Below are 14,092 nucleotides of genomic sequence, written 5' to 3'. Positions count from 1 at the left end.
TTAACTAGAGCTTGAACAGCTCCAAAATTTTCTCGTTTCGTGGTGTGGTTAAGGAGGTGGAACCGCGGCGTGGAGCCAACGACTTCTTAATTTCTTTTTCATTAGCCTTACAAAACTGGAACAGCTTTTTAAATCGCTTGTTAATTTCAACTCCCTCCCATAAATTGCAAGAGCACAGAAAATTAAAGCCAAGTGTTTTTGTGAATTGTTTACGTCCATAAAAGTCCAAATATCGGCAAATTACTTAATTTTTTCATCATGAGTTTTATACTTGCCACCACCAGTTTGCACCAAACGTCCAGATAACCGCAACGGTAACAATAAAGCAGGTACGCAAGCATATCGCTTTCGACCAGGTCGGCTTCTCCAAATTACTCGACGAAAACCAGGAATAAACGAAAAACAGCTGAAGGCGCAATCAATCACATATCCAAAACCAACGGAAGACAAACAGTACTGCATAAAAAATGATAGAACACAAAAAAACCAAGGATAGTGTAAATACCTCGTTTAAAGCCATCGAACGCAAATCCAAACAACTTTCGTGTTGTACGAACGGCTTTAGCAGTCCCACTGCTCTTTGCTTCATTGCCGACTCGGCCATGGGAGCCAACAGCTTTAGTCGACGAGTCACGAACGGCTTTAGCAGTCCCACTGCTCTTTGCTTCATTGTCGACTCGGCCATGCTGGGAGCCAACAGCTTTAGCCGACGAGTCACGAACGGCTTTAGCAGTCCCACTGCTCTGCTTCATTGTCGACTCGGCCATGGGAGCCAACAGCTTTAGCCGACGGGTCACGAACGGCTTTAGCAGTCCTACTGCTCTTTGCTTCATTGCCGACTCGGACATGGGAGCCAACAGCTTTAGCCGACGAGTCACGAACGGCTTTAGCAGTCCTACTGCTCTTTGCTTCATTGCCGACTCGGACATGGGAGCCAACAGCTTTAGCCGACGAGTCACGAACGGCTTTAGCAGTCCCACTGCTCTTTGCTTCATTGTCGACTCGGCCATGGGAGCCAACAGCTTTAGCCGACGAGTCACGAACGGCTTTAGCAGTCCCACTGCTCTGCTTCATTGTCGACTCGGCCATGGGAGCCAACAGCTTTAGCCGACGGGTCACGAACGGCTTTAGCAGTCCTACTGCTCTTTGCTTCATTGCCGACTCGGACATGGGAGCCAACAGCTTTAGCCGACGAGTCACGAACGGCTTTAGCAGTCCTACTGCTCTTTGCTTCATTGCCGACTCGGACATGGGAGCCAACAGCTTTAGCCGACGAGTCACGAACGGCTTTAGCAGTCCCACTGCTCTTTGCTTCATTGTCGACTCGGCCATGGGAGCCAACAGCTTTAGCCGACGAGTCACGAACGACTTCCTTCATGTTCTTTAGCCGCATGCAGTCAACGACGGAACCGAAACAGCTTAGGGGTTTGTACTTTCTTCGTCCGTTGAGTGATGGACTGGAGTGGAAAGAGTTGTTTGGAGTTGCTTTTTTTGGACGGACGTTAACGGTTGGAACTGTTTAACAGAAAATAGTTTGAATTGTGTCAAAACAAATTTGTTTCGTAATTTGTACTGCAAAATATTACAATACGAAATGGGAAACCATTAGATTATATGCTGCATTGAAATTATTTTGGTCATTTTTATCTCACCAATTGAATCTTCCACAGCTAGAAGAGTATGGACATGTTCTTCAAGACTGTCCATGTAGTGGCGCAGCCCTACGTCTGAGAGATGGAGTTTATCGCTCCAGTTCCCTCGATCGTTGGAGATGTTAAAATCCAAGAAGCTGAGCCCATACTCCTGAGCAAGGTTGCACAGTACCCGGTTGACTTGTGGAACGCAGTCTTTGTGAAAACCAGATTGTTTCAAGATTGCAGCCACCACAATCTTAAATGAAAACCAATATCAGAAAAAAATGACTTATACCATTGAATATATTTCTAACCAAAACGGGGAGTACGTTTATGTTACGCAAACAGACAAAAAATACTGGGGCCGCTATTTGCACATTTGCGTGCGCCAACAGTTTTTTCTTCAAATTTTAGTGGGTACATCGTCATGCATAATCTTTGCTGCGTAGTGCTGTTTTTACTGCCAGGCATAGTAATAAAGAGAAATTGCTCTTCTGGCAAGTTTCGAAAGTGTTTTTTGAAACCAATGTTTCGTCCAGGATGCACCATGGTAGAAAAAGCAATTCCTATTATTTGCTACATGTTTGACAACTAAACTAACGTTGCTTACACAACAATAAACCAACCTGGGACTGCGGGTACGTTTGTTGGCACACCTCGATCAGCTGTTGAAAATCAGTCCCGATACTGTTATGGTGGTGATCAGCATGCCGAGAGACCAGGTCGTTCGTACCAAGAGCCAGAATGATAAAATCAACTGACTCGAACCATTTCCCGTACATGATTTCCTCCGCCCCATGGTTCCGTGTTCCCCCTGGAATAGAAATGGCACTTAACGCAAAAAGTTTACTTATCGCCGATACCACCTGGGGGCAGACAATGTTCCTCCCGTTGCTATCGGTCACCAACAACACGGAAGAAAGTGGTGACCCCTTAGCAAGGAGGTAACATGTCTGCTTCCCGGACACTCCAACTTCATATTTCTTGGGCGGCGTTCTTCTTTCCATCGGCAATTGATCTTTACTCCTCAAACACGGGACTGTCGTGGCTTGTTGAGAAATGTATTGGATACTGAGGTCGTTGGATATGGATGATGTCTCGGATAGCAGTTGAATGATAATAGAGCGTTTTGCAAGTATAGTTTTCTGCAAAATTATCAATTTAAATAAAACAGATCCCGTCAGCACAGATTGCATCGTTTTAAAGAGTGCTTAACTGCGTCTCCCAGTCGCTATAACCACTCTTCACACTTAGCTACATCTCCCCTACTTAACTACGTCAATTAGCAGATGAAAGGTATTATTTTAATTCAATACGATAGCAAAGAACTTAAATATTTCTGCTTTCAAAGTCTCAAAATAGTTTCAAACTTTCTTCACTAAGTTTATGTAAAAATCAAACCATCATTGTATGCATCGCGGTAAGCTTCTCCAAGGCAAATATAAAGTTCTACACAATCTTATAGTCACCTACACGAACAAAATAATCTATAAATCTTCAAACATCTACTCACCAAGGTAACAAATAGCTAGTGAACTTTAATAAAATTTTGAACAAACTTCCGGAGTAATTGTTGTGACGTAACAAAGGTTAGGAAAGACGTCCATTGGGCAATTTAAAATAGGAGCAAAAGAGGAGCAATTGCTCCGACCAATCAGACAACACAATATACATTGAAAACATCATGAAAATCCAACGTTAATCAAAAGGAATATGGAGAAAATACAACATTTTCCATAACGTTAAACATCTTCAACGCCACACCCAACTACAAAACGATAGTAATAAGCTAGGTAAAAGATGAGGAATAGTAAGCCTCTTTCAGACAATTTTGCTGGGAGTTGTGGAGCCGGTTGGTATTTTAACTTATATCACCTTCACCTGCATTCTCTAGGCAGGCCCTGTGCAAAATTATAGGAAATCATATGGCCCGGAAAATGTTTGAATTTTCGCTTTTTGTCAAGATGTCTCTGCCGCCATTGCGCTCACAAGCAGCCTCTATGCCGTCACACACAATGACCTTTGTTTGAGTCCATTTCGCTGGGAATTGTGGAGCCGGTTGGTGTTTTAACTTATATACCCTTCACCAGCATGCTTTAGGCAAGCCCTGTGCAAATTGATTGGAAGTTCTATGGCCCGGAAAGTGATTGATTTTTGGCTTACATTAACAGTTGCTTTTGTGTGTTTTTGCTTTTGTATTGTTTAAAAAGTATTGCTAACTTTGTTGATTGAAATGCTTGTTTTTATAACGCATGGTTTGTTTTTGTCACGGGTTAATGCAGTATTTGTGTGAACGCAATCGTCTGAAGTCGTGTTCACTTATGCGTGAAATAATTTCGGTTTTAGCCAATTTCCATTTCGTCGAAATGACGGTGGTATTTACCCAAGCGTGTAAATGTAAAATAAAGTATCGTTACTATAGTTACATCTACCATACTTTCTGAATAGCCCAGTGTTGCCAATTGGGCGTTTTTTACGCTCAATTGGACGTGTTGTCTTGAGTGTTTGCGCTTTTTTATTGCACCTTGCGCTTTGGGCGCATTTGGGCGTGTTTAAGAAATTTAAAAATTTGATTATTAACTCATTAATTACGGTAGGTAACAAAACGCTGTTTCAGCTGTATTCAAAATACTGCAAACTGATCACACAACGAAATATTACGTCATAATCATATTGCAAAGACGACAGTGATCAAAATAATGAGTGTAACAGGTGTTGCGTCCTGCTCACGGTCTTAATTTACGGTTTAAGTGTTCAACCATAAGCATAAAATGACCATTGGTGTACGTAACTGATATGTGTAAACTTCATTAACATTTGGCGCATTAGGGCGTGTTGTTTTTGCAGAAATTGCCCCTTTTGGGCGTGTTGAAACAAAAAATTAGGCGCTTTTGGTAAAAAAAATCTGGCAACACTGGAATAGCCTGCTAATCAAGTTTTGCTTATCTATCGATGTTTTACAAACTGTTTTAGTCTCTATTCGGCTTATTTTGCTTCTTGATGAAGTTTGCATTTATAATGCATTGAAATATGGAGGTTACGATCCTGATTGAAAAGAATGACATACAAATTTCACAATTTTTTCGGCAATTTGTGCAAAAATAATTAGCCATTCCAATGCATAACATACAATAAACGTCAGTTTGTCTACGCTATCGATGTTCGTATACTATACCAAGATGCCCTACCTACCTCAGGCTTTAGGCTACTGCTAACCTACATGAAAATAACTTTGAGGTTGACTCAACCCTGCAGGGTGCAGAAGACTGAGTAAATAAACTGTAGTAAGAAACCAATAAAATAGCATGGACACTGATAAAACCTTGGGAGTTTTTCGAGTCAGGTGCCCATATGATTTACAAAAAAGTTTAACATAGCAATTTTTTTAGTGCAGATGGTTAATATTGGAGATACAAGGCAGTTTAATATTTGATTATATGTTCGAAAAGTTCTTTTCTATTATTATTATCGCTATCTCAACTTCCAGTAAATAAACTTCTGTTAGTACACTTAGTTTAATAATTTCCGATATTGCTTTAATGCAGAATGCTTCTTAGGTAATCAAGCGAAATGATTGAAAAGAAAAGCTATATACCAGCTTTATTGAATGGGCAGGATTTCTTGGCATCTTCACATTACAAAATTTCATATGATGACCGATTTATACCTGGTGCTTTGAAGAGTACTTTTCAAAATGATTACATACCATTAAATGACAGACACAAACCAGAGGCTGCATTGCCTCCACGACTCTCAAATTTTGAGCACAAAGATGAAGAAAAAATTAACATGAAGGCAACAGAAACATGCATAGCATTTCCTGCCAAGCAGTCTATTAATGATGACAGAAGGGATAAATATGATTCTTTGTATGGAACAAATTTTAAAATGGATTCTGATCATAGAATGTCAACTTTCAACACAACCCATGAACATTATTACACACCTAAATCTTATGGTAAAGCTAATTCTAGAAAGATTTCTACCAGAAATTTATTTCCACAAGGAGATCATCAAGTGGGAGACGAGCATATTTCTCACTATCGGTACAACTAGTATAATGTCATGCTGAAAAACCACATGTTATTTTGTTGCATTTATTACAGTGAGACTTTTCAAGGATTTCACAGAGAGCAGAAACATCCTAAAAAAGTGTTTGCTGAATATAGTGTCAAAAAATCTTCTCTTGTTGGTGACAATGTAAGACGTTTTGTAACAACTCATGGCATCAATTTCTTAGGATCTCATGTACTTCCATCCAAAGCTGTGCCCAAGGTTTGCAAAATTATTTGTAAATTTGTTTTCTGCACAACAAAAAATAGGCCTACGTATACATGTTGTAGTATTCTGTTTGTTTCATGACTATGATTGTGTAAACAGGCATAAATCATAATGTTTCAAGTTTACCAATAAAGATTCTGTAATACCACCTGACCTGTCCACAAGGATTCAAATATGTCAACTACTTCAAGTCTATGTTGTTTTACTGTGAACTAACTTTATTATCTGATATTCACAATGGAAATGTTTTTACTTCACAAATTCAAAACCTGACCAGCAACACTTCTTTGCTTATACAAGTGAAACTTCAATGTATTTGGTAATATTTGAAATTATCTGATATTAGTTTCAAATCACAGTGGAAACTTCCTGTAATGTTTACCAGCATAAAGGTAGTAAACCAATAAAGTAAAATTTAGGCACCATTTATGATATGTATATACTAAAACAAGTGGAAAGCTTTTTGCTTTATTGGATAAAAATCTTCGTTATCCAAAATGCATTTTCTAACAGTTAGTTAACCTACACACCTAGGCAGGACCATTAACCTGAACACATACTATACATATTTTCATAGTAAATTCCATTAACCTTAACATTTAGTGGCCCTTTTGTCATGAACTTGTTTAAAACCAATCTAGAATAACATATTAGCAAAAATTTAGAAAGGAAGGCAATAATAACCTAAACAAAGCTTTCACAATAGTTTGAAAGAAGTAAGCCATATCACCCAAATGCATTCGGAGCAAATAAGAAAATCTTAGCAATGAACAACAAAAAGCTTGATAACTGATCATGTCATCACAAAATAGCATGCTTTTTGTGTCTGGTTATTATATGGATGTAATTAAACACTTTTTTTTACGGAAGAGAATGTAATGTATATTCCAATGTAATGTGTGAGGTTTTGTGTAAAACTGATTTGCAATATTTGTTGATAAATTTGGGTAGTTAGTGGATTTAATAATTGTCAGCTAGTATTTTAGCACCTGTTTTTCATGGGCCTTCATGGAAGCCACAAACATGCACATTATCTCTGTGAAGCAGAAAACCTAGATTAACTTTTAAATGTTACTGTTCCAATCCAGCAGGAGTTTGATGGCGACATTTCAGGGGTTCGACAAAGCAGCAAACATTTCAGTTTAGTCATTTTCAAAATTAATTGCAGAAACAAAAATATTTATGTGCCACGGTCACCAGCTGCACTGATGAGACCTTACAGGTCGAAGCAGTGTGTACACCTGTCTGCAGCTCTCATTGACTATTATGGGTCTTTTGCGCATTTAGTTGCGTAAGTTAGGTAGGCACCTGGAGGTTGAATTGTAATCATTTAATAGTTTTACTTCTGTTGTGTAACAATGAACATGACAACAATTTGTACTCGCAGGAGTTAAGATAGGAATTGCTGAACACTTGCGTGAATTTGAAAATCGTTTGTATTTATGGCTGACGTAAACAATCAGCACATATATTTGACATTAATAGTCTTTAGAAAGGGCATTTTAAAACATTTTTTTCATGCTTTGGTGCAATCAAAAGACATTCTTGTGGCACTGCTAAATATATTTTATAGAGCGACTATGAAATATTATGCAAATTTGAAATCTTTGACTCGAGTCATTTCTAACTGACCCATCTTTGAATACCATTGCCTTCTAGTTGCGTTAAAACAGCACAACATAACATCCTGAATGCTAAAATGACTTTGCTTGGACACAGCAACCAAAATTCATTAAAATTATGTTAGATTGATTTCAGTTCGTATTACATTCCGTCTACTATTTTCGCTTATCTTATTTTTTATTGCGGGGATTTGACGAACACTTACAGGGGATCCAAGGGGTTCGGCAGGTTAAAAAGGTAAAGAACCAAGTGCTGCTGTCCTGTAAGGTATAGTTTGTGAACAACAATAGTTCAATGACTGCTTGAACAGTGCTACACCACGCATGTAGGTCACCTGACATTGCTAGTCTGGAGGTAGTTAGCACCGGCAGTCTATATGTTCGGCCTGTTTTACATTTTACTTTTGTTTTCCGTTTTACTTTACTTTAGAACTGAAGGTGTTTTTTTGTAGCAAAATATGTAATCTCTTCAATAAACTACGTTTGACACAAGGACATTTATATTTTAATTTTATGTGTTTATTTGAATGCTATTAGTATAAGCAACAAGCCTATATTTCACATTAAATACTGTTTTGTAACTGTATTAAATTACACTGACTTGTAATTAAAAACACCTTTAGTGTTTTTGCAAGCTTATCCACAGGATCCAAGTGTGCAGTGGTCCCCAAAGCTTTTAGAACCACTGGTCTAGTACAGGGCTTCTTAAATAGAAATGCACAGAAAGCTCAGTATGCCAAATTTAATCGTTCAAAACTCAAGCCTTCCAAAAATTTCAGTTTCAGTCGAAATTTGCACAAATTATTAAATCTTTTTTCACCAGTGGTGTGCATACCACAGTTTGGAAACCACTGCTGTAGGTCTTTGGGCCCCCTTGACAGGTAGCCTACACATGAATGAAAATATAACTGCATGTTCTATCAAAAATTGTTGGCGGTTATTTTAGTTCACAACCCAAAAATTACACAAGGGAACCCCAACTGGTGTTGCGACCCATAGTTTACGAAGCCCTGGTGTTATATGTTCTACATGCATACCATGTTTTTGCTAGGATATTAAAAAGTAAGTGCAGTGTTGTCACAGCTGCCTGTTATTGTATATAATGTACAACCACCAGAAATATGTTTACTTCTTTAGCACTGGCTGCCACCAAACAAATCCAGCATCAGGTGCTATAAATGTACTAACACTGGAAAACAATGTACAACATAGCATGTGTGCGTTTCACACACACTTAACACATACAAATCAAAAAGACGTTGACACAGAAGGTAAACAGTTGAAAAAATGACATCCGGTCTAATAATTCTGAAAACCCAAACAGTGCCCATTTTCACAAGCCTGATCATAGTGTTGATGATATCAGGGTTATGGTGCTGTAATAGGTGAGAGGAACATTAAAACTTGCTGAAAATTGGCTAGACAACATCACATTGACTGTTTATAACTCCATTATTAAATGGATTCATCAGCCACTGTATACATCAGGATGGTGCCAGACCAAACTGGCTAATGGCTTATCTGTGTTTTTTTGCACTTCTACAGCATTTTATTTTGTTATGCCAGTAGTTACACCTGTAGCAGCGAACAATACCTCACGAAAGCTCATATTATATAAGTTTAATAAATCTGTCCTTCAATAAATCAAGTGCCAAATACACTAGAAAACAGAAGTTAAGTAGCAAGACACTGATATGATGAAGTGTATATTTCTAATTTTATATATGTTTATTCAGCACACAAAGTCTTCAATCCCTGAAGGAGACCGAGAAAAAATGAAAACTGTTTACACAACAATGCAGGAATCATTTCAGAAAAATCACACTTTGTTCAATGAAAAAAGAAAATCTGATCCATACAATGAGCTATATGCAACTAACTACAAAATGAAGGATGAGCATGGAAAGTTTGATCACTTCTTAAGCACACATGCAGAATCTTATACCCCAGTATCAAGAAATATTGGTAAGCTGTTTTGCTAGTTTCAAATTTCTAATACATGAAACGGTGGTTGGCACATAAAACTGGTACAACAATAAAAGTTAGGTGTCCGGCAGAGTGTTTTTTGTTATCAACATTGACAAATAAACTTTATACATGTGTTTTTAGTCCCAAGGTATCGAAGGGAGAGAGATCGAAATGCAAGTGATATTCCTGAAGGGGATACTAATCCATTACGTTTGTTTGAACGAACTAATGGTTCAGTGACCAGATCTAACCATAAGCATGTATGTATAGAGTTTTTTGTGTGTGTTTTGTTTCATCTTTGCTTCCTTTCCTTGGTTCCAAACTAAAACCACCATTATGCAATCTATATTCATGACAGCTTAACCACAAAAAATACATCCCAACCCAAGTGTTCTTTCACATGTTTGGCCCCACTTACTTTAATGATAAATGTCACTTTGTTAGACAATCAGGAATTTTGAATTTGACTTTGCATGTACTAACCCCCTCCCCCACAATTTTTTTTTATGTTAAGAAATAATATAGAAATGGTAGTTGAGTTTCCATGTTGGTACTTAGCCCCAAAGCAAACTATAAACTTTTGTGTCACTAAATTCCACTAGTTCACAAGTTCCGTCAACTAGCTATACTAGATACTTCCACTTTGTGGTGACTACATCTTGTAAGTCACACCATAGATGCATTGATAAGGCTTATTAGGTTGAAACATTTGCCCTGTCTGCAGCTCACTATAAAAAAACACTATTGGCTCTATTGCTTATACATGCAAGTTTATTTGAAAAAAATTAAAAATATTTGTCTATGTTGTTGCATTTTTTACATTAATTTTTTCAGTTCGGTGGGCCTCTACTAATTGTTTTAACACTATGCATTTGTTTTATTAGCTCGATCTCTCAGCAGCTGCCATTCCTCGAGTAAATGGTGCCCAGTTGCGTACAGTAAGTAATGTTCAACTTGGAGAAAAGGATCTTTCATCCTTTTTCTACAACACCACATGTGACTCCACTTACAATGCTGAAACTGCTCCTTATAGAAGGGTACCTACTTATTCAAAAAGCACTGTCCCCCTCCATCAGTTTGGTGAGTGATCTAGCATGTGCATTACATTCATTGAACAACAAAGATATTTCTTAGGTTGGCCAAAAAATTATGACATATAAACTATTGTTCAAAATCTTTGATATAATTCAAATAAAAAACTGTCCAAACCATTTGGTGATATTTTGTTGCAAATGAAGTCATGTTTGCTTGTGCACCTCAAGGGGATTGTTCTAGAAACATGAATGTTCTATATCTAAATGTGAATGTATGCCAATGCCTCGATGGTATGGGTTAATTTTTTCATCCTCCCATGTTTGTTGCTTGATCTACTAATACTTTGCATAGTACACAATTTTGAACCACAACCCATTCAGAATCAAACATTCCACCAGAATGTTTATTTCATCAGTCCAAGCAGCTTTCTTAGAGCTCATGTGCACAATTACAAACATGCACAGACTTTCGTACTAATTGGGATATGATTACTGACTTAAACTTAAGGTTTATCCATTACGCTAAGATATTGTATATGGATAGAATGAAAGAAAACAATCACTGATTATATTAAATGTTATCGCCAAGAGAGAATAGGGGATAAAGATCCATTGTGCCATCCACAAGCAGCCACAGGCTGTAGCACAAAACGATCATAGCACATGCCACAACAAACTCTATAGTTGTAATTAATACCTGTAAACTGGAAGGGTTGATTTATCTACATTACAAGAAGAAAGTTCCACGGACCTGCAGCTCTTCCTAGTGCCAGGAACACAAATATTTATGCAAAATCTGGCATAACTTTTAAAGTTTGACAGCCTCATTTCTGTATTTCTATGTAAGATAGTTTCTTGGTCGAAAAATGGCCTTCTGGAACTCCTGCATAACATAGTGTAATTGTGTGTAACAATGCAGCAGGTTATGCATGGGTGCCAGTGTTAATGTTGAAAGAGAACAGATGCACAGGCTGTTGCCAGGGCCATTTTCAGCATGTTTCAGGCAGTTTTAGTATGGTTTTAGTTTGCGACACAAGACCCAGCAATTGTTTTTGGCAAACAAGAAAAACTGTCACCAGGTGCACAAAGGAAAATGACTTCCAAAACTCTATTTTTAGTATCTAATAGTGAGATGGGGGCCTAAAATCAAATTATGCAACTTACAGATTTCATTTGATCGCAGTCGTAAAAAAAATGCACAATAGGCCTCTGCCCAAAAAACTTTGTTCTGTTTTTTGCTTGCTAAAAGTTATCTTCAAAAAAGTCATATTGGAAATCTGTCTTTGGACAGCCCCATTACGTGACAAAAATGAATCCAATACGAAATCATGTAGTGTGGGTAAAGATTGAATGCTTTTTAATGTAATTGTGCGAGAATAGTCAGATTATCATGTTTTTCTTACATGGCGGTAGTGTTTGATGCAATGGCATGGTTGGCAGGATTGTCCCACTGTGCAGGTCCTTGCTTGGCGATCACAGCTATCGTATCACGTTCATTAGGTTTGCAGGCTTGGCAGCCCAGGCATTGCAGCCTAGCTGGATCAGCCAATTTTTCCTGACAAGTCGAAGCAAAATTTGAAAAATCAAGCTCCTGGTGAGGTTGAACTCACGACCCTGGGCTAACCAGGCCCAACAATCTACCAACTGAGGTACAGGAGCTCAGTAGTTTCACGGGGCATATTGTGGCCAAGGTACACTGGTGCACAAGCACACAACTTGCCAGACAACCTTCACATATTTCTAACGTTTTTGAGACCTACATGACGTATTTAAAACTTAAAAAAAAATACATTTGTCATAAACCGGCTGTATATTTAAACATAGCCATGAAATTTATTATTATTTGTGAAAAACACATCAAATTTGTGGGGATAATGGTGAAGTTAAGGTTTTGTTGACGAAAGTATGTATTTAACTTTGACTAATACAACTTGCTGAATTACCTTACTGTGACGGGTATTAAAAATTAAATGATTAGGCAAAAGGCTGATGTTCCTTATTGAGTGATTTTGGTAAAATTTGCATGTGAAATATAGCACTGTGTTCTATGTTTTGTAGTATTCGTGGATGTTGCTATGATACACAAAAAATTTTTTTTCAGGAGATCTACAATTAAGATCAACAACTTGGAGTGATTTTCAGTCATATGATGCAGATCGCCTAAAACTGCACAATGCAGGACTTGCAAATTTGTGCAAAACTCATTTTGCTCCTCCACTAGACAAGAAACGTTATTTTTCTACCAACCATGATTCTCAATATACACCAAAATCAATCCAACGGATGAATGTTGATTCAGGTCGACTTCAACGGAGTTCGGTTCCAATAGGTACTTTAGGTACTTTCATCGAATGGTCTCATAACGGATGGAATTAAAATGTATTCAAGAAAAGTTTCCATCTATTAATATTTTTTTATTCTTCTTGTTTGGAAGCTATTGAAATGCATGGTCTTGCCGAAATAAATGTAAAAAATCCTGCCTAAACTAGAAGACAAATGAAGAAAAATATATCCTATAATGTTGTCAAATAAAAAGTTGAAAGTTCATATTCAGTAATGAATTAACTTTAATGCCAAAATGAACGGAAGGACAGGGGCAACCTAATGTTTAGTTTTGTGCTGTAACAATTTCTTGGGCGGTCAGTCTGATTCGTCTGAAGACCCCATATGTGTTTCTGTTAAAATAAGTTACGCTGCGGGATAAACCCAAGTTATTGTCCTCTGTCATAATATAATGATGACGTAACTAACCAATCAGTGAAGCAGTGGGTCAATTTTTAGTAAGCATGTGCTGTTTTGGGAGGAATTTGATTTATACCAGATAGTTACTTGGTGCTGAAAAAAAAAAATTACGAAAGCAGCTTAAACTTCAGACTTTATTTACAGAAAAATGACTTGTTTAAGGCCCCAGCAGTCATTTGAGGTTTCACAAAAAAAAAATCCGTCCCTAGTTCTGGACAAAATTAGTTGCTGGAGAAGTTCATTCTTGCCTGCCTCCCTGGGTGTTGTATTCAGGGCTGCCAGATGGTCAAAACACTTGACGGCCAATTTTTTTTTCTCTTACGGCCAAAATTCGGCCAAATCACGTTTTTGATATTTTTTTTCTCTTACGGCCAAAATTCGACCAAATCACGTTATAAGTTTGATGATTTCCTTTAGAAACGACTATATAGCCGGAAATAAATTCGTAAATTGTATGTTTAAAACACTGTTATCTATATGCTTATCAGTGGTTTCAAAACCGGTTATGTTGCTAAAACATTACGATTGCAGCATAATTCTTTGCCAACTCAGTCAAGATTAGTTTATGACGTAACAATTTTTCTGAGACATATTTTTGACAACACAATCGTGCCTTTTGTGGATTTATATAGTACCAAGTCAAATTCGGCCAAATATCTGCCTTACGGCCAAACGATTTTTTCGCGGCCAGGCCGATTTTCAAACGGCCAACCGTGAAGACGGCCAAATGGCAACCCTGGTTGTATTATTGTTTGTATGTTGTGTATTATTTCTATTGTTGAGCTGAAACACTGCGACACAGCTAGGTCAG

The 14,092-nt window shown here is 37.7% G+C and overlaps 1 protein-coding gene across 2 annotated transcripts; it reads left to right on the top strand.

The window, feature by feature from the left end:
* The first annotated feature begins 4,150 nt into the window (after positions 1-4,150).
* LOC145910934 (uncharacterized) lies at positions 4,151-13,086 on the top strand. Of its 2 annotated transcripts, none has more exons than XM_082998160.1 (7): positions 4,151-4,227; positions 5,192-5,680; positions 5,741-5,909; positions 9,274-9,502; positions 9,647-9,765; positions 10,390-10,585; positions 12,641-13,086. In XM_082998160.1, the coding sequence occupies exons 2-7, from the start codon at positions 5,205-5,207 to the stop codon at positions 12,913-12,915; spliced, it is 1,464 nt and encodes a 487-aa protein (XP_082854286.1). In that variant the 5' UTR covers positions 4,151-4,227; positions 5,192-5,204; the 3' UTR covers positions 12,916-13,086. The 2 variants fall into 2 exon arrangements, with proteins under 2 accessions (XP_082854286.1, XP_082854285.1); XM_082998159.1 differs by lacking the exon at positions 4,151-4,227 and adding an exon at positions 4,882-4,977.
* The last annotated feature ends 1,006 nt before the right edge of the window (positions 13,087-14,092 follow it).

This window comes from Ascidia mentula, chromosome 8 (assembly GCF_947561715.1).
Source record: "Ascidia mentula chromosome 8, kaAscMent1.1, whole genome shotgun sequence".
Taxonomy (NCBI): Eukaryota; Metazoa; Chordata; class Ascidiacea; order Phlebobranchia; family Ascidiidae; genus Ascidia; species Ascidia mentula.
This window is presented reverse-complemented; position numbering and strand designations above follow the sequence as displayed.

What these genes read in the sequence shown, in the direction of transcription:
- LOC145910934 (XM_082998160.1), top strand. Translation starts at nt 5,205, where the DNA reads ATGATTGAAAAGAAAAGCTATATACCAGCTTTATTGAATGGGCAGGAT. An exon ending in GAGCATATTTCTCACTATCG is followed by an intron (nt 5,681 to 5,740) that starts GTACAACTAGTA and finishes CATTTATTACAG; the next exon opens with TGAGACTTTTCAAGGATTTC. An exon ending in CCAGATCTAACCATAAGCAT is followed by an intron (nt 9,766 to 10,389) that starts GTATGTATAGAG and finishes TTGTTTTATTAG; the next exon opens with CTCGATCTCTCAGCAGCTGC.